This window comes from Balaenoptera ricei, chromosome 15 (assembly GCF_028023285.1).
Source record: "Balaenoptera ricei isolate mBalRic1 chromosome 15, mBalRic1.hap2, whole genome shotgun sequence".
Lineage (NCBI taxonomy): Eukaryota > Metazoa > Chordata > Mammalia > Artiodactyla > Balaenopteridae > Balaenoptera > Balaenoptera ricei.
In genome coordinates this window covers 69947884-69966221 of record NC_082653.1, presented here as the reverse complement: position 1 = coordinate 69966221, position 18338 = coordinate 69947884, and the positions used below count along the sequence as shown (strand labels likewise).

At 42.9% G+C, this 18338-nt stretch overlaps 1 protein-coding gene across 1 annotated transcript in view; it reads right to left on the bottom strand.

Moving 5' to 3' along the window:
- LCMT1 (leucine carboxyl methyltransferase 1) overlaps positions 1 to 18338 on the bottom strand; it is a 55151-nt gene that overhangs the window by 23620 nt on the left and 13193 nt on the right. The window contains exons 2-5 of the mRNA XM_059897685.1: positions 11529 to 11620; positions 9534 to 9655; positions 2190 to 2266; positions 1220 to 1281 (exon numbers count right to left, since the gene is read on the bottom strand). Coding sequence (XP_059753668.1) covers positions 1220 to 1281; positions 2190 to 2266; positions 9534 to 9655; positions 11529 to 11620 — 353 coding nt within the window. The remainder of the gene's footprint in view (positions 1 to 1219; positions 1282 to 2189; positions 2267 to 9533; positions 9656 to 11528; positions 11621 to 18338) is intronic.

Genomic DNA, 18338 nt, shown 5'->3' with positions numbered 1-18338 from the left:
ATGTTACACGACAACATATATTTATTCAATGTGTATATACATTCATTCAACAAAAACTTATTGAGCCTTTTATGTGCCACGCACTGGATTATATCTGTGTGTGTACTTTATTATGTGTGATATTTACCTTTCTCTGGGTATACTGTTCATCTGCAGTAGAAAATACTCTGAACGCTGGTTATCCTGGGTGGGAGGAGGGATTATGGAAAGTCTTTACTTTCTACTTCATATATTTCTACACTGATGGATCAAAGTCCTAGCAAAGTACTAGCACATTCATTGCAGATAATCATTCTGACACCAAATACACAGAAAATTACGGTAGCAAAACCGTACAGAAAGCAAATAGGCCAGCAAATGGCAAAGCCTGAACAGCTTCTACTCACAACTTGTATAAGGGAAACAAAGGATGGGGGAGGTATCATTTTCTGTGGAAACATTATTGGGAATCTGACCACCAGGAGGATGACTAAAGCACTGTGGTTGTGTAAAACAGGAGGCGTATCTAACCGTCTGATGTCTGCTGTGCTATCTGTGTCGGCCATCCGAGAAGGCCATCCTCTCGAAGCATGTTTTCTGACCCAAATTATTAATAAGGCCCTGGAACCTCTCTGTCAGATACAGACTGAAAACAATGCAAGATTCTGGAAGAGTTTTACCATAATTCGAAAGGCTTAGAAATGAGGAAAGTAGTGTTGTAAACATTCATAATTAAAACTTGAGGGGAAAAACTGACTGCAGGGGCCAAGGAGGTGACATAAACCAGGAAGCAGGTCAGGTGTAAGACAAGAGGGAGTGGTGGGGTCAGAACTGGAGAAGACAGGACCCTTCTAAATGAAGCAGCCGCTGCTCAACAACTGCCATGTAGGAGCTAGATGTGATTTTTCCAAGCAAAACTGAAAATCAAGACTTTCATGAAAAATCTCCCATTTTTGAAATGTTCGCAACTAATTTAAATTCTTTTTAAAGAGTGGGGACCTATGGACATCTAAGAAGAGTCATATCAAAAACTGTTTTAAATTCCTTCATAGTAACTGTGGTGGAAGTGAAAATATATCAGCAGAAGGATACGTGTATTCGTGCGTGTGCGCGCGCGCGCACACACACACACACACACACACACACACACACACACACACCATCTTTAAAAAGAAAAGGGGAAAAAGAGCAAAAATTGTTATACAGCCCAGGTTGTATTACTTAGGTTAAGGATACTTGCCCATTTGAAGTGTGTCCTCTGAATGTAAGTCTAAAATGGGTTTTGATAGGAGAGGTTTCAATCTGTAGAAGATGAGAAAAAGAAAGGTGAGTCAAGCAGCTCATTTACCGCTAAAATGAAGACAGACGCTACAGACATGGCAAATAGGTATCACTACTATTCAAAGGAAGGGCCATGCCAAAGGGTCATCTGTTTAATCACATTTGACCCTAGGCACATACAGTAAAAGTCCAGGGGATACAAGTCAGTTAGGTCAGCTAAGCTTTACACGGAGAATCTGATATCAAATCACAAACTGATCATGACATACTCACTTAGAAACAGCTACAGACAGGCTAGCAAGAATTTTCCAAATATTCCAGTGTTTTTAGTAACATTTATGTGACAACTCTCCCAATCAAAAATATGCGAAAAAACAGGGAATTCCCTGGTGGTCCAGTGGTTAGGACTCTGCGCTTCCAATGCAGGGGACGTGGGTTCGATCCCTGGTCGGGGAACTAAGATGCCACAGGCCGAGCCCAAAATAACTGATTAACTTCAGCCTCCCATTCATTCATTCAGAAGATATTTACTACACATCTATTCTGGGCCAGGCACCTTTCTATACCCTGGCAATAAAGAAGTAAGCAAAATACACATAAAAATTCAGATTAATACACAACACTGTTAATCAACTACAATCCAATATAAAATTTTTTTTTAATTCAGATTATTAATCTACTCTAGGTCATTTTTTTAAATGTTCAGAGAAATTACACGAACGGATAGAAGAGTGACAAAGGAGGGTATATTTCATGTTGAAGACTGCACGATATGTTGGAATGAGGGTCCCGGGGGCAAGAAAGAGGGAGGAGGGGATGAAAGGAAAGCAGTGCCCTAAAATGAGGTCTCCTGCCTTCAGACCTGCCGTCTACCCGCAGCTGGTTCTGAATCTCACCAGCCTCTTGCTTCCGGCCAAGGCCACACTTACTTGATGCTGTGCAGCTTTCTCGTGACTATCGTTGGAAAGTCGATTTCAAAATATTTACTTGGTAGAAGATCTTCATCCTGAGAAAAAACACACAGTAATCTTTCTATAATTACTTATTACTCATACATTTACCTATCATCTTCATGCACCAAGTGCTAGGGCCTGAAGAGCAGTGGGGTACTTACGGATTTAAAATCAGGGGAATGATATGGTAAGAAACGTACTTTTCAGGTTACTTGGTCTCGGCATAAAGAACAAATGGAGGGAAAAAGGAGATTATTGTAGCTGTCCAGGAGACAAGTGATGGGGAGCCTGAATCAGGGGAATGGTCCCTGGGATGTTAAGAGGTAGACGGGAAGCAGGACATAAGTGTGTTTCTCAAAAAAGCAGCTTGATGTGCTCCGCAACCAGAGAAGCCACCGCGATGAGAAGCCCGCGCACCGCGACGAAGAGTAGCCCCCGCCCCGCCTCAACTAGAGAAAGCCTGCGCGCAGCAACGAAGACCCAACACAGCCAAAAATTAATTAATTAATTAATTTTTAAAAAGCAGCTTGAGACCTATTAGAGAGGGTTAAGAAACCAGTGTCGTGGGTTGTGACCAGCAGTTTGGGGATGAAATAGAACAAAGTAGCAAGTATCAGAAAGCATCATGTGGAATGAGGGATACATTTAGTTTTTTCTGTGATAGTGGGGAATAGTGGGGTGGTAAACAGCAGGCGCTCTGGAGCCTGGGGGGACAAGGTTCAAATCCCAGCTCCACCACTTGTTTGCTGTGAGGCCTTGGGAAAGTCACTAAACTCCCTGGGCCAAGGTTTCCTCATTTGAAAAGTAGAGAATAAAACCTCACAGGGCTGTTGGGGTTAATGAGGAAATATGTGAGTGACACTCAGAATAGGGCCGCCCTTGGTAAGTACCATGTGTGTGCCCTTATTATTGACAGACATAGGTACATAGACGTGAGTCCTGGCTAGGGATGTAGAGTTATTTTTTTTACTGTGGCTGCAGTTTTAAAAAGTGTGAAACACACACACACACACACAGCCCTGCTTCCCCCTTGTGCTTTTCCTAGCTTAGTCGGTGGCTACACCCCCATCCAGTCACCTACTGGTCGTGCTAGAATTCCCCAGCTCCTCCTCCCTGTCCAATCAATCACTCAGCCCCAAATGTACACAAATGTCAGATCACTGTGTAATACATACTATGAAACTAACATAGTATTATATGTCAAATAGTATGATATCGCTTATATGTGGAATCTAAAAAAAATGATACAAATGCGCTTATGTACAAAACAGAAATAGACCCACAGACAGAGAAAACAAACTTATGGTTACCAAAGGGGGAAGCGGGGAGGGATAAATTAGGAGTTTGGGATTAACATACACACTACTATATATAAAATAGATAACAAACAAGGACCTACTGTATAGCACAGGGAATTCTACTCAATATTTTATAATAACCTGTAAGGGAAAAGAATCTAGAAAAGAATAGATATCTATATCTATATCTGTATCTATATATATATATAACTGAATTACTTTGCTGTACACCTGAAACTAACACAACATTGTAAATCAAGTATACTTCAATTAAAAAAAATTATGTCAAGTATTGATATATTTCAATTAAAAAAAAAATCCCTCAGCCCTGCTGACTATTCTCAAATGCATCCTTTCCCCCTCAGCTCTATCACCAGCTGTGAAGACTAAAACACCACCCCTTTCTGCCTGCAATAGCTCTTCACATCCTTAAGACTTAGCAAGAAACAAGGTGCTCCACAACCTGCTTCTCTTTTAATACCCTCATGCCCACCTGCACTTATATCCCAGAAACAGAGAGCTACTTATTTTAAAAAAAAAATTGGCAGAAGACCTAAACAGACATTTCTCCAAAGAAGATATACAGATTGCCAACAGACACATGAAAGAATGCTCAACATCATTAATCATTAGAGAAATGCAAATCAAAACTACAATGAGATATCATCTCACACCGGTCAGAATGGCCATCATCAAAAAATCTAGAAACAATAAATGCTGGAGAGGGTGTGGAGGAAAGGGAACACTCTTGCACTGCTGGTGGGAATGTAAATTGATACAGCCACTATGGAGAACAGTATGGAGGGTCCTTAAAAAACTAAGAATAGAACTACCATACGACCCAGCAATCCCACTACTGGGCATATACCCTGAGAAAACCATAGTTCAAAAAGAGTCATGTACCAAAATGTTCATTGCAGCTCTATTTACAATAGCCAGGACATGGAAGCAACCTAAATGTCCATCGACAGATGAATGGATAAAGAAGATGTGGCACATATATACAATGGAATATTACTCAGCCATAAAAAGAAATGAAATGGAGGTATTTGTAATGAGGTGGATGGAGTTAGAGTCTGTCATACAGAGTGAAGTAAGTCAGAAAGAGAAAAACAAATACAGTATGCTAACACATATATACGGAATCTAAGGGAAAAAGAAAAAAAAAAAAAAGGCCATGAAGAACCTAGTGGCAAGACGGGAATAAAGACACAGACCTACTAGAGAATGGACCTGAGGATATGGGGAGGGGGTGGGGTGAGATGTGACAGGGTAAGAGAGTGTCATGGACATATATACACTACCAAATGTAAAATAGATAGCTAGTGGGAAGCAGCCGCATAGCACAGGGAGATCAGCTCGGTGCTTTGTGACCACCTAGAGGGGTGGGATGGGGAGGGTGGGAGGGAGGGAGATGCAAGAGGGAAGAGATATGGGAACATATTGTATATGTATAACTGATTCACTTTGTTATAAAGCAGAAGCTAACACACCATTGTAAGGCAATTATACTTCAATAAAGGTGTTTAAAAAAAAAATTAAAAAAGAGGAAAGAAAAAGAAAGTTGCTGATATCCAGTACTTGGTGGTGGCTTCTTTGGTGTAGGATGGGATAAAGAAAAAGGAGGGGTAAGGATGTTTCCCTGTTTCTGATGAGCAACCTGGCAGGTAAGAGCACCATTTACACAGACAATAACTAGAGAGGAAGGACAGGTCGGGAGGGGCAGCAGATCCCCCCGAGGACAGAGTGATGGGGGCAGAAATCATGAGGAAGCAGTTCCTGGTAGGAAGGTGACCTCTAAGGGCAAGCAACAGAATTGGGAGATCCACCCACATGGAAAATGGTCCTCAGTTAAAATTTCAGGGGATCTGGTCTGGGGGAATTCTGGAGAGGAAGGACAGAGGAGGAAGGAGGAAGAGAAAAAGAAAAACAAAACAAAGGGACAAGACGGTTTCCTGACATCAGAGGAGACGTGGACTCACCCACCTTCAGCTGTTCACTCCTGGAATTGCAACACATACCTACTATCTGACTGCAGAGCAGGGCTATGTAAAAGCTATCTGAAGACATTCGGAGGATGTGTTTAAAGGATACACAGAAATAACTTCCTCTAAGAAATGCTACAACACCTTTCAAGAACTTTTACTCACAAGGTATAGAGTGTTAAGAACAGTCTAAAATTCCAGAAGACCACGAGGACAATCAAAAGCAAATAAATGAAGGCCAGCACACTGTCCCACATCTCACACAGGACATCTGACTTTTTTTTTTTTAACATCTTTATTGGAGTATAATTGCTTTACAATGGTGTGTTAGTTTCTGCATCATAACAAAGTGAATCAGCTGTACATATACATATATCCCCATATCTCCTCCCTCTTGCGTCTCCCTCCCACCCCTCTAGGGGGACACAAAGCACCGAGCTGATCTCCCTGTGCTATGCGGCTGCTTCCCACTAGCTATCTATTTTACATTTGGTAGTGTATATATGTCCATGCCACTCTCTCACTTCGTCCCAGCTTACCCTTCCGCCTCCCCATGTCCTCAAGTCCATTCTCTATGTCTGTCTTTATTCCTGTCCTGCCCCTAGGTTCTTCAGAACCAGTTTTGTTTTTTTTTTTTAGATTCCACATATATGTGTTATCATATGATACTTGTTTTTCTCTTTCTGACTTACTTCACTCTGTATGACAGACTCTAGGTCCACCCACCTCACTACAAATAACTCAATTTTGTTTCTTTTTATGGCTGAGTAATATTCCATTGTATATATGTGCCACATCTTCTTTACCCATTCATCTGTCGATGGACACTTAGGTTGCTTCCATGTCCGGGCTATTGTAAACAGAACTGCAATGAACACTGTGGTACATGACTCTTTTTGAATTATGGTTTTCTCAGGGTAGATGCCCAGGACTCCTGACTTTTTAAAGAGCTTTCCCAGGCACTCGTGCACTTGATCCTCATAAGAATTCTGAATAAGGGGTCACTGAGGAAGGAAAGCTTCCAAAAGGCACACCTGGAACTTTTAAGAAACAGACATCCTCTTTCTCAGCTTTCAGAAAGGGGCAAAATGGCTCTGGCAAGTGATGCTTCAACTTTTTATTCCACGATTCTCTGCGGCCCTCTGACACTCCACTCCCAAGTAGCTCGCATGGCACGGGAGGCAGGGGAGACACCCAAGGCAGGGCACAGCCACCAGGGGGCAGCCAGGAACAGCCACGAGGAAGGGTGGCCCTCAGACTCCAAGATCCAAGGTAGTCCACCACTTCACAGGCGGCCAGAACTGAGACTGCTTTCCCTCCATAGACGACGCTTTGGTTGTACAGAAACAGAATTCAAGAGACACCAAGAAGTGAGGCCCCTTAAAGGGTTTCACTCACGCTTTACTCTTTGCTCATGACAATACCAGCTTTCCCTGGCCCTGTTTTTGCCTGCTGCCTGAAGATGAGAGTCTTTGACTGTCCAGTCTTGGGCCCCTGAGATTATACAGAACAAGCTCACACGGCAGTGGCCCGAGAAAGCCTGTGACTCGCAACTAAGCCTCTGCTGGTGCAGCTGGGGGGCCATCCCAGGTGGAAAGAGCACAAGACTGTAAGATCGATGGACACGACTTCCCCTGCTCTTTTATAGAGGCACGTATAGCTCTAAAACAGGGATTAACAAACTTTCTGGAAAGAGTCAGAAAGTAAGCATTTTAGGCTTTGCAGGCCATAATGGTCTCTGTTGTAACCACCCAGCCCTGCTGTGAGAGCCATAGATAAGATGTAAATAAATGGGCATGGCTGTGTTCCAATAAAACTTTATTTACAAAAATAGGTGGCTGGCCAGATTTGGCCTGTGCAACCTCAGCTCTAAAAGAGCAAACAAGGGAATTCCCTGGTGATCCAGTGGTTAGGACTCCGCCCTTCCACTGCAGGGGGATGGGTCTGATCCCTGGTCGGGGAACTAAGATCCCGCAAGTACGCAAGCGGCCAAATAAATAAATAATAAAAAATAAAAATTAAAGGCAAACATCAAATCAGGGGGGAAAACTCACAACAAAATGGAAAAGACTTAAAAAATAATACTAAAAGAGCAAACAAGCATAATTTAAAAAGAAAAAAAAGAGAAACTTAAATTTTTACAAAAACCATTCAGATCAATATAATTATCAAATAAAACAAAAAACTTCCACAGAGGACTTTAAGGCCCTGTGCTATTCCCCTTCCTCACCTTTGACAGACAACCTTTTTCTTGGAAGGGGCACATAAGCCTTGGTGTACCTGGCTCAGAAATTAAAATCTCAGATTTATTATTAACCCACCTACAAGATGGGGAAAAAAAACCCAAACCACATGACCAAGTCAAAAGGGTAAAAAGGAGGGATTTCTCCAGCGGCTCCTGTAATGCTGGCAGTGCACACACTCTTACACTACATTCTGTTCCAGTTGCTTCCACCACACCAGGGTCACAGCGTTAGAGGCACAATCAATCCACAGAAAAGATTCTCCCTGAACAGCCACAGGGCTGTGTGCATAGGAAAGAGGAAGGAATTGGGAGTCTGATGAGCTGGAGCCAATGTTGGTTCCACGTCCTAATGCCACTGGCTGTCCAATTTGGGGGAAGACACAGACTTTCAAAGCCCCACTTCCCTCAGATGTGTAAGCTCCCCCACCCAACACAGCTCCTGTGTTAGCTTATGACGTCATATATGTAAACGCACTTCATAAATGTCAGTTATCTCATCTAGAAGGAAGAATGCAGAGGCAAACGATACTAGGGCCATGTTGAGGACACTGATTCTCAAGTAACAGAAAGGTTGGGAGCTCTGATGACCAAAGACCTTCTTATCAGGTGAGCTAATTAGGGACAAAATAGATAATGCAGGTCGAGTTATGCCTATATACTCTCATCTATCTTGGTCTACGCCTGCAAGAAATCTGGAGAGGGACTTCCCTGGTGGCACAATGGTTAAGAATCCGCCTGCCAATGCAGGGGACACGGGTTCGAGCCCTGGTCCGGGAAGATCCCACATGCCACAGAGCAATTAAGCCCGTGCTACTAATTAAGCCACAACTACTGAGCCTGTGCTCTAGAGCCCGCAAGCCACAACTACTGAGCCTGAGTGCCACAATTACTGAAGCCCGTGCTCCACAACAGGAGGAGCCACTGCAATGAGAAGCCCATGCACCGCAACGAAGAGAAGCCCCTGCTCACTGCAACTAGAGATAGCCCGCACGCAGCAATGAAGACCCAACGCAACCAAAAACAAATTAATTAATTAAAAAAAAAAAATCTGGAGAAACGCACATACCCATTACTACCACGTGACCGACCTGATAGAAGAACCAAGAAAAATCTGTACAAACCTACAAAAAAAAGAAAAAAGAAAGAAAATGCAATCAGTGAGATATTTGTAGGGAAAAGGTTTGGCAAGAAAATCCAGCCCAGGAATCAAAGACCAGAACTTTAGTCCTGATTCTGCCACTAACTAGACCCAAGTTTCCTTTCCTATGAGTGAGTATAATTACACCTGCCCTTGAATCCAAATAGAACAATTGAAGCATCAAATCACAGAATGACTACAAAAGGGCTTTGCATCATGTTATCATTACCCAGCCTTGCAAATCTCCAAATGTTACCTAAGACACTGCGATGCCGACAATAAAATCTTAAGTTATCGTCAAAATTACAAACGCAAGTGTTCTTTTGTCTCAGCAGTTCCACTGGTAGAACCCTTGCTCCTTCTCCTGATATACTGCCATACATGCAGCGGGAAATGTACCCAAGAATGTTTATTATAACCCAGTTAGTAGCAGCAAAAGGTGAGAAACCACCCACATATCCTCACTAGGGCCCTGGTGAGATGAAGTACGGGGATGAAGGCAGTTGTGGGGCTGGAGGGCTGCAAAGAGAGGTGGGAGACAGGCTGCCACTGCACCGCATTTTAATCTTTTCTTTACGCTTTTGAACCAGGTGAATGTCTTCAACAAATTAAATTTAAACAACTGGAAAGAGAAAATGGGAAATTTTAATTTACCTTTAACCTCCAGAAGGTGGTATCCATCCCAGCCCCGAGGTTTAGAATTTGACAATTACATTCTGTCTTCCGTAGAAATGCCTTTATAAGCTGGCTGACGCCATGGACTCGAGCAAAATATCCTAAGAGACAGACAGAGAAGCAAGCTATCACTCGGTGACGACAGAAATAATCCCTGCAAAGCCCACGGTGCTAGGGAGAGCAAAACAACACTTTGCCCTTCTTCAGGGTCAGCTTTTATCTGCAGACTTCATGGGAGAAATAATGACTTTCAAACTCTCTTCCATTTTTTTTTTTTTTTAAAAAGCTGGTTGAATCAAAATAAGTACAAGCTACTTAATGGTGGAATTAATGATCTGAAGAAAAATAAAGTGTCCTATACTTTTAGTTAGGAAAGACAAGTGTTCTATATCAAAACATCTGATCTAAATGCTCCTCTTGTAAATGTGCTTTTTCACGGCTCTAGGGAAAGCTAATTAGTACTCTGGTAAAACTCAAAATTGTGAGAGCGTGTGGGAAATAATATTTTTAGGTCAGGAAGTTGGGCAGATGAATGTCAGTCAAAGCAAAGAAAGCCATGCTTCTTATCTTGTTCCTTTCACCTCCATCTTGTCTGGGTTAGAGCCTCTGTGTTTATAAAATGGCATCGCAGGCAGCGGGAGGAGAGACACCAGCAAGTGGTGGCCTAATTAATGGACTTGTTAAGCTCTGGGGTGGGGAGCTGGGACAAAGGAGATGGGAAACCCAGAAGGGAGACAGGAAGACAGCGTCCGTCTTGTTCTAAAGGCCTGTTGCTCAAGGTGTGACCGTTTTAAGAACAAAATTTGAGAGTAGCAGTTAGAAACTCTATTGCCATTTGACAGAGAAATTTTATGTCTGGTGAGTGTGCTAATAAATAATTTGGGGAAATTCCCTAGCGGTTCAGTGGTTAGGACTCTGCGTGCCCACTGAAAGGGTGCACGGGTTCGATCCCTGGTCGGGGACCTAAGGTTCCGCGTGCCACGCAGCGTGGCCAAAAAAATAAATAAATTAATAAAATAAAATAAAATAAAATAAAATAATCAATTTGATAATCCCTACCTTATAAATAAATAAATAATTTGGGCTTGTGTCTACATTTTATTTTCCTAGTAAATCATCTTTATTGTATATTACAGAATATCATCCACAATGGATTCAATTTGGGGGAAAATAATATGTCTTCACCACAGACGTTTGAGAAGCGCTCTCCTACTGGGCTGGAGGTCCCCCAATCTAGAGATGCAAACCGGGAGAGGAAGAAGGAAGGGGGGCTGACGTGCCGCCTGGGGCACCGAGCCAGTTGCCATGGTGGGTCCCTGTCTCTGGAACATTCGTTGGGAAATCTGTCTCAAGAGCTGGGGAGGGAGGCTTAAGAAAGGCCTCTTAACCAGGCCTTGCCCAATCTAACTGATGCCTGGTTTCACCCTCAGCTCAAAGTAACTACCATGTCCTTCTTCTCAGGAACAACCATTTACAAATTCCTTTGCCCTTCTTATAGAACCCACCTACGGGACCCATCTTTAGGGCCTAGATTCCCCACACATACAAGAATTACGTTCATTGGTCAGTTTCTCAATCTGGCTGAAACTAAGTCACACTCCTGTCTCAACTCCTTCGATTCCCTTGATGGAAATTACTTGCAGAACCTAATAGTGTTACTAACACTTTAATAGGGCAACAACAAAAATAATCCCTTATGTGAACAGACAGCTTGCAGTAAAAGATATATAAATGGCTTTTATAGTAAAAGATATGTAAATGGCTTTTATATTACTGTAAAAACCATTTTTCATGTATCAGATGAACAAAGATGAAAAGTTTCATAATACACTGTGCTGGTGAGGAAGTTGGGAAACGAGCACTTTCATACACTGTTGGAGACGGTACACCCTGGAACTCTCTTTTTAAGAATGAATCCCTAAAGCCTCAGGCCTCTCAGCTGATGAGATGTTGGGGAGGGAGATGGTCACTTGCCTCTGTTAATTTCCGGGGCCTTCCTCTCTTTAGATAGTCTCACCAAATGCTGGATGTAAGGGTCCTGCCAGTAGCCAACGCTCACTGCAAACCTGAAAGAGATGAAAAAGGAAGCAGGTGAGTAGAGAGTAGGTTCAGGCCAGATTCCACGGCCAAGTTCCCAGGAACCAGGTCAAGGATCCACAGGGAATTTATTGACCTCAAAAGGCCAAATCATGCAACTAGAGATCATCATACTAAGTGAAGTAAGTCAGAAGGAGAAAGACAAATACCATGTGATATCACTTATACGTGGAATCTAAAAATATGATACAAATGAACCTATCTATGAAACAGAAACAGACTCATGGACACAGAGAACAGACTGGTGGTTGCCAAGGGGGAGGGGGTTGAGGGAGGGATGGAGTGGGAGGTTGGGGGTAGCAGATGTAAGCTTTATATACAGAATGGATAAACAACAAGGTCCTGCTGTAGAGCACAGGGGACTATATTCCATATCCTATGATAAACCATAATGGAAAAGAATGTTTTTTTTAAAAAAGAATGTATATATATGTATAACTGAATCACTTTGCTGTACAGCAGTAATTAACACAACATTAAAAAGCAACCATACTTCAATTTAAAAAAGGCCAAATCACATTTAATGCTCCAGCACAAGTTTAAACAGACATCCATCCACCTCTGCATTCACATACACTGCCCATCACCTTTCCCACCACGACCATTTCTTACCTCTTCCCTCTTATCACTAATTCCTTTCCCAGGACCCTAAACAGCAAATAACCTCACCTCATACTTCATACAGAAGACCTGCAACCAATTATTCATTCAGCAAACTCACTGGCCAGAGCTAGTCAGGTAACTCTGCTCAACCAAAAGTTTTGTGTCCAGGGGAAGGGAGACCCAGAAATATTTGGCCAACATCACTAACAACTACCAAAGTATTTCTCCTGACTTCGTATTAAATACCTGTCCTTTCATGTCCCTTAAGGAGGTCACAGTGGGGAAACTAGGAGCAAATAAAACAGCTATAACTTGGAAAATGCTAGGGTAGCCCAAACTCTCTGTACCCCAGTCTACACTACAAGCAGTTGAAGTTGTAGTGTTCCAGGCCTAGGAGCTGAAGCCCTGATTACCACTGGAAGTCTCCTGGCGACCATGAGTGGAACCAGCCTTTGGACAAATGAGAAGTCAGGGAAGGAACCTTGATCCCTAAGGCCAAGCCACACCCCTGTGGGCCTGGAGCCTTCTCTACCTGGCAACGAATACTTAGTGAGATAAGAAACATCTTTACCACTTAAGTCAAATTGAGTCAGGCTTCTGTTACTTGCAGTCTTAAGCATCCTAAGTGATATCCTGAATAATACATCCATTTCCATGTTGCTTGATAAATAAGCTGAAACTTAAGGTGGCTGGGTGTTTGTGTTTGTTTGTGTGTGTGTGTGTGTGTGTGTGTGTGTGTGTGTGTGTGTGTGTGGTGTCACCCAGCTAAGTTCTAAGCTCCCAGAGCACATATTACATCTTTCCTTTTCTTCATATCTACCAACAAGGCTTACTGCTGCCTTGACAGCAACAGGTGCTGAATTCTGCACAAACATGCCTCCTCCAGTCTCTCGCATCCACGTTTGCACATCCATAGACACCCACAACGAAGCACATATGTTCAACTACTCAAGGCAGCAACTCAACACAGAAACACACAAAGTACTAAGGAACACAATTTGCTATAAGCCCAGGCTGTCCGAGGAAAACAGCAGACCCACAGAGTTTTACAAACAAACTTGCTCAGTTGTCTAAAATAGTGCTTTTCAGGAATTCCCCAGTGGTCCAGTGGTTAGGACTCTGCGCTTTCACTGCTGAGGGCAAGGGTTCAATGCCTGGTCGGGGAACTAAGATCCCGCGAGCCACACAGCACGGCCCATAAAATAAAATAAAATTATAAAATAAAATAAAATAGTGCCTTTCAAACAATGAGTTGTGACCCATTCATATCATAAAATCGATGTAATAATTTGCAAATCTCCCTTTTAGAAAATGAAGTAGAACAGAGTAAAACAGAAAATAGCAGCATCATTCCACATTGTAAGAGTGTTTTGTGAAGCTTTTGTTTCAAATGTGTGTTGGGGGTGTAAGTGCCGTGAAAAATGTGTTCTCACTGTGGGTGGCAGTTTGAGGAACACTGATTTCAAAGGAATCATCTCGCGCCATCTAGTGGTAAAAGCCATATCTGCAGTTGAAGCAAGAACGGTAAACCAGTGATGAGAACACGCCTCCAACATTTTAAAGCTTGGAAGGGACCTTAGTCAAGCCCAACATCCAGAGCAAGAATCCTTTCGACAATATGGAGCCACTGTTGACTACTCCCCACAGAGAAGGCACTCACCCCACTGCGAAGAAACTTGAACTGTTGAAAAGCTGATCAATTTGCCTCCCTCTAAGTGTTCCTTGCTGGATTTATTAGTGCCCTCTCGGATAACAAGGAGCAGTTTCTATTCCTCCCAACTCTGCATTATCAGTTGATTTAATACTACTGATTCGGTCTAGCAATATTTATTGAGTGTCTGCTAAGTGCCAGGCATTGGGTTACAGTGGTGAACAAAACAGAGAAGGGACAGAGACAAAGACAGAGATTATGACAAACGAGGGATATAATGGTATGGTGGATGGAGGACCTACTTTAGAGGTGAAAGGGAAGACCTCTCTTAAAGGGCATGGCTGAGTCGAGTCCTAGAGAATTAGGGAAAGGCAGCTGTGCAAAAGGCATTCCAGGTAGGAGGAACAGCAGATACAAACACTCGGGGGTGGGAGTGCATGTGGAGTGTTCTAGTAGCAGGAAGTAGGCAGGGCGGCCGGAGAAGAGTAAGAAAACAGGAGAAACTGGAGAAGAGGTTGGAGAGAGAAGCAGACTCAGGTCACACAGGGCCTGGCAGGAGCCTGGGATGGATCTCCACAACACAATGGACACGGTCAGTGATGTGCAGCGGTACAGAAAGGTGGGGAGATGCACGGACATAACACAGGTACCCCCATTACTTGGGGAGATGCCCAGACATAACACAAGGACCCCCATCACTTGGGGAGATGCCTGGACATAACACAAGGACCCCCGATCATTTGGGGAGACACATGGACATAACACAAGGACCCTCGATCACTAGTTCCCATGACTCCTACTTCCTAATTTTTCCAACACGTGTCTCTTTGCAGTCCTCGAATCTAGATGACTGCCAGTGGTTCCCATGCCTCCGAGGAAGAAGGCTCACTGCTTTGCCTGTGAGAGTGGCCAAGACAGAAAGATGTACAACACACTGCTGCGAAGGAGGAAGAGGGTGCTGCTGCTGGGCACTGCTGCTGGGAGCTCTGAAGGGAGGCGGGCACCATGACTCAGCCGAGCAGATTACAGTGCACCCACACAGTGAGTACTAACCAGTCATCTGAAACGTGAACTAGAAGAACTGGGGACGGCGAGAGGTTCACGAAACATGGGCTATATTTCGTTATATCCAGGACACCACCAATTGTAAGACTGAAAAAAGAAATTAAAGGGACTTCCCGGGTGGCACAGTGGTTAAGAATCCACCTGCCAAGGCAGGGGACACGGGTTCGATCCCAGGTCCGGGAAGATCCCACATGCCACGGAACAACTAAGCCTATGCGCCACAACTACTGAGCCTGCACTCTAGAACCCACGCGCCACAACTACTGAGCCCGCATGCCACAACTACTGAAGCCCGCATGCCCTAGAGCCCGTGCGCTGTAACTACTGAGCCCGCACTCCGCAACAAGAGAAGCCACCGCAATGAGAAGCCTTCACACCACAAGGAAGGGTAGCCCCTGCTCGCCGCAACTAGAGAAAGCCCACGCACAGCAACGAAGACCCAACGCAGCCAAAAAATAAAAATAAAAATAAATAAAGAAAATAAAGAAAAAAGAAGTTAAAAAACGCTGCCAATTAGTTAATGTTTTTCTTATCGTTCAGAATTTTAATTTTGTGGTTACTGAAAAAGCTCCTTCATTGGGACAGAGTGTCATCATCTCTCTCTCTTGTACAGACAGAAAAAGGAAAAGGTGAGTGAAGTAAGCTGCTAAGACTTCACTTTCAGGATGTCTGTGCCTTTCAACACAATATCAACCTCCGTGCCATCGAGGGCGTTGGCAAGGATACATTCCTTAACAGATCTCCACCATCTTCTCTGAGATTTTCTTCCAAGCAGCTAATCCTCACCCTGGAAGTTTTGATACTGGCTCTTTCTTGATCTCATTAGAAGGTATCAAGGGATGATTTTCAACAGCAATCAGGATCCGGGTTCTTTCTGCAAATGGCCCTTAAACAGTATGTGGACTAAAAGCACCGGGGACCGGGGTCACAGCCGCCCAGCCATACCATGCCAGCAGAAATAACCTCCGCGCCAGCTTGCACAGGTGAGAACACCTCTAAGAGACTTGACAGTGTCTGCAGGACACATCGAGAGTAAGTCACATCTGATTTCAGAGAAGTTAAAATGCAAGACCATGTGTGCCACAAAATGGCTCAGATAGTATTGTCACATTTATATGTATGACTGAAATCACTTTGTTGTACACCTGAAACTAACACAACATTGTAAATCAACTATATTTCAATTTTAAAAAATAGTACTGAACTATGAGGAACCACCATTGCCTATGATGACAAGGGACTCGCCAGATGTCAACATTTAGCAACATAATAGCTAACAAGGGAGGAATATTTGCCTTTTTTTTTTTTTTTCGGCTGTGCTACACGGCATGTGGAATCTTAGTTCCCCGACCAGGGATCAAACCCGTGCCCCCTGCAGTAGAAGCGCGGAGTCCTAACCACTGGACAACCAGGGAAGGCCCAATATCTGCCATTTTTAAATGATGTTATTCTATTTCTGTTTAAACTAAGTTAATTATTTCCATCAAAAAGATAGTATTGTCTTCACAACAAGAGCAACAGTAAGTTTGGATTTCATAAACGAACATACAAGGCAAATATTACACTAGGAAAAATATTTGTAACAGGTCACAAAGTGCTAATATCCTTACAGTATAAAGGACTCATAAATTAATACGGGAAAAAACTAATATTCCAGAAGAAAAAGAATGGGTAAAGGACAAAAATGAACCATTCACAAAAGAAGAAAAACTGACCAATGAACATACAAAAAGCTCAGCCTTATCAATGATTAAAAAAAAAAAAAAAGCAAAATGAAAATGAAAGCAAAAACAGAGAGCAGTACTGCTCTTATCAAATCAGCAATAAAACTCTTTTTTATAGAACCTGGCTTTGGAGAGGAATGAGGAAGAGTGCCCTGGAGCACCAATGCCCAAACCGGAAACTGGCACGGTCATGCTTCAAGGCACTGTGGCAACAGGTATAAGAAGCCAGAATAACGTGCGAACACAACAGCCAAACAGTCCCACTTCTGGGATTTTATCCTTAGGAAATAACCACGAATGAACACAAAGATTTTTTTTTTTACAAGAACGCTGTACCTGGAGTTATAGTATCGGGTCGACAAAACAGGCTACAAGATTATATGGACAGGACATTCCCAAGTTTGTTAGAATGAACGTACACATATATATATAAAGACTGCCCAGAGTAGATACCAAAATGTTAATAGTGGTTATCTCCACACCCCAATACTGTGCACCTAGTTCTGTCACTTCCACGATCGTCCTCTGTTTCCCAAATCCAGAAACATCCCTTCCATTTGAATATCTTGATTTCATGTTTCAAACCCAGAATCAAAGAATCAAAAATCTCAGATCTGGAAAGACCTGACAGATTCACTCAATCTTCATTCAATCACTATTGCTTTCAAAATGCTCATGACACTCACATACCACCTGTTCAAAGTAATGTCTTTTTTTTAACATTTATTTCATTAAAATGTAGTTGATTTACAATGTGTTAACTTCTGCTGTACAGCAAAATGATTCAGTTATACATATATATATTCTTTTTCATATGCTTTTCCATTATGGTTTATCACAGGATATTGAATATAGTTCCCTGTGCTATACAGCAGGACCTTGTTGTCTAACCATCCTATATATAATAGTTTGCATCTGCAACCCCAAACTCACAATCCTTCCCTCCCCCACCCCTCCTCCCCAATGTAATATGTCTTTAAATAAACTCAATTTTCTTAGTACTCAGGTCTGATGTGCTACCTAATATTTTCTTCTAACACACACTGTAACAAATACCTAACCATTAACATTTAAAACATCTATCTGTGTACCGCCTAAAACCATCTCACATTCCTCTCGTGGGAAACAGTGATCTGGCCCAACCACCAACTCATTAAAGAAACATTTACTGATTCTGTCCTATTTGCGTAACTGTCAGCTGCAACAATGGGAAATTCATGTGAAGTTGTGAGACGCCTTCCAATAGGCATCTCTTCATCTGAGGATTCAGGGAATGGGAAAGGGCCCCCCCTGGTCTCTCCGACCATGAGGATCAAGGCTGGGGCTGGCTTGTTTCACTTCTCCTGGACACTGACGGCGTGCTTACTGCGTGCCAGGCATCATTCAAATGCTTGACAAATAGGTACACATTCAGCCCTTGTAACAACCCTAAAGTAGTTTGCCCAAGCTGTAGAACCTTTAGGGAAATTAATTTGACTGCTTTACAAACCTACCTACCCACCTGGATTTAGATCCCTCCCCCAACACTTCAGTGCTTAAATGGTACATATCTATCGTGTGTGTGTGTGTGTGTGTGTGTGTGTGTGTGTGTGTGTGTGTGTGTGTTGCTTAGTTGCTTATAGATACTTATGTATCTGTATGTAT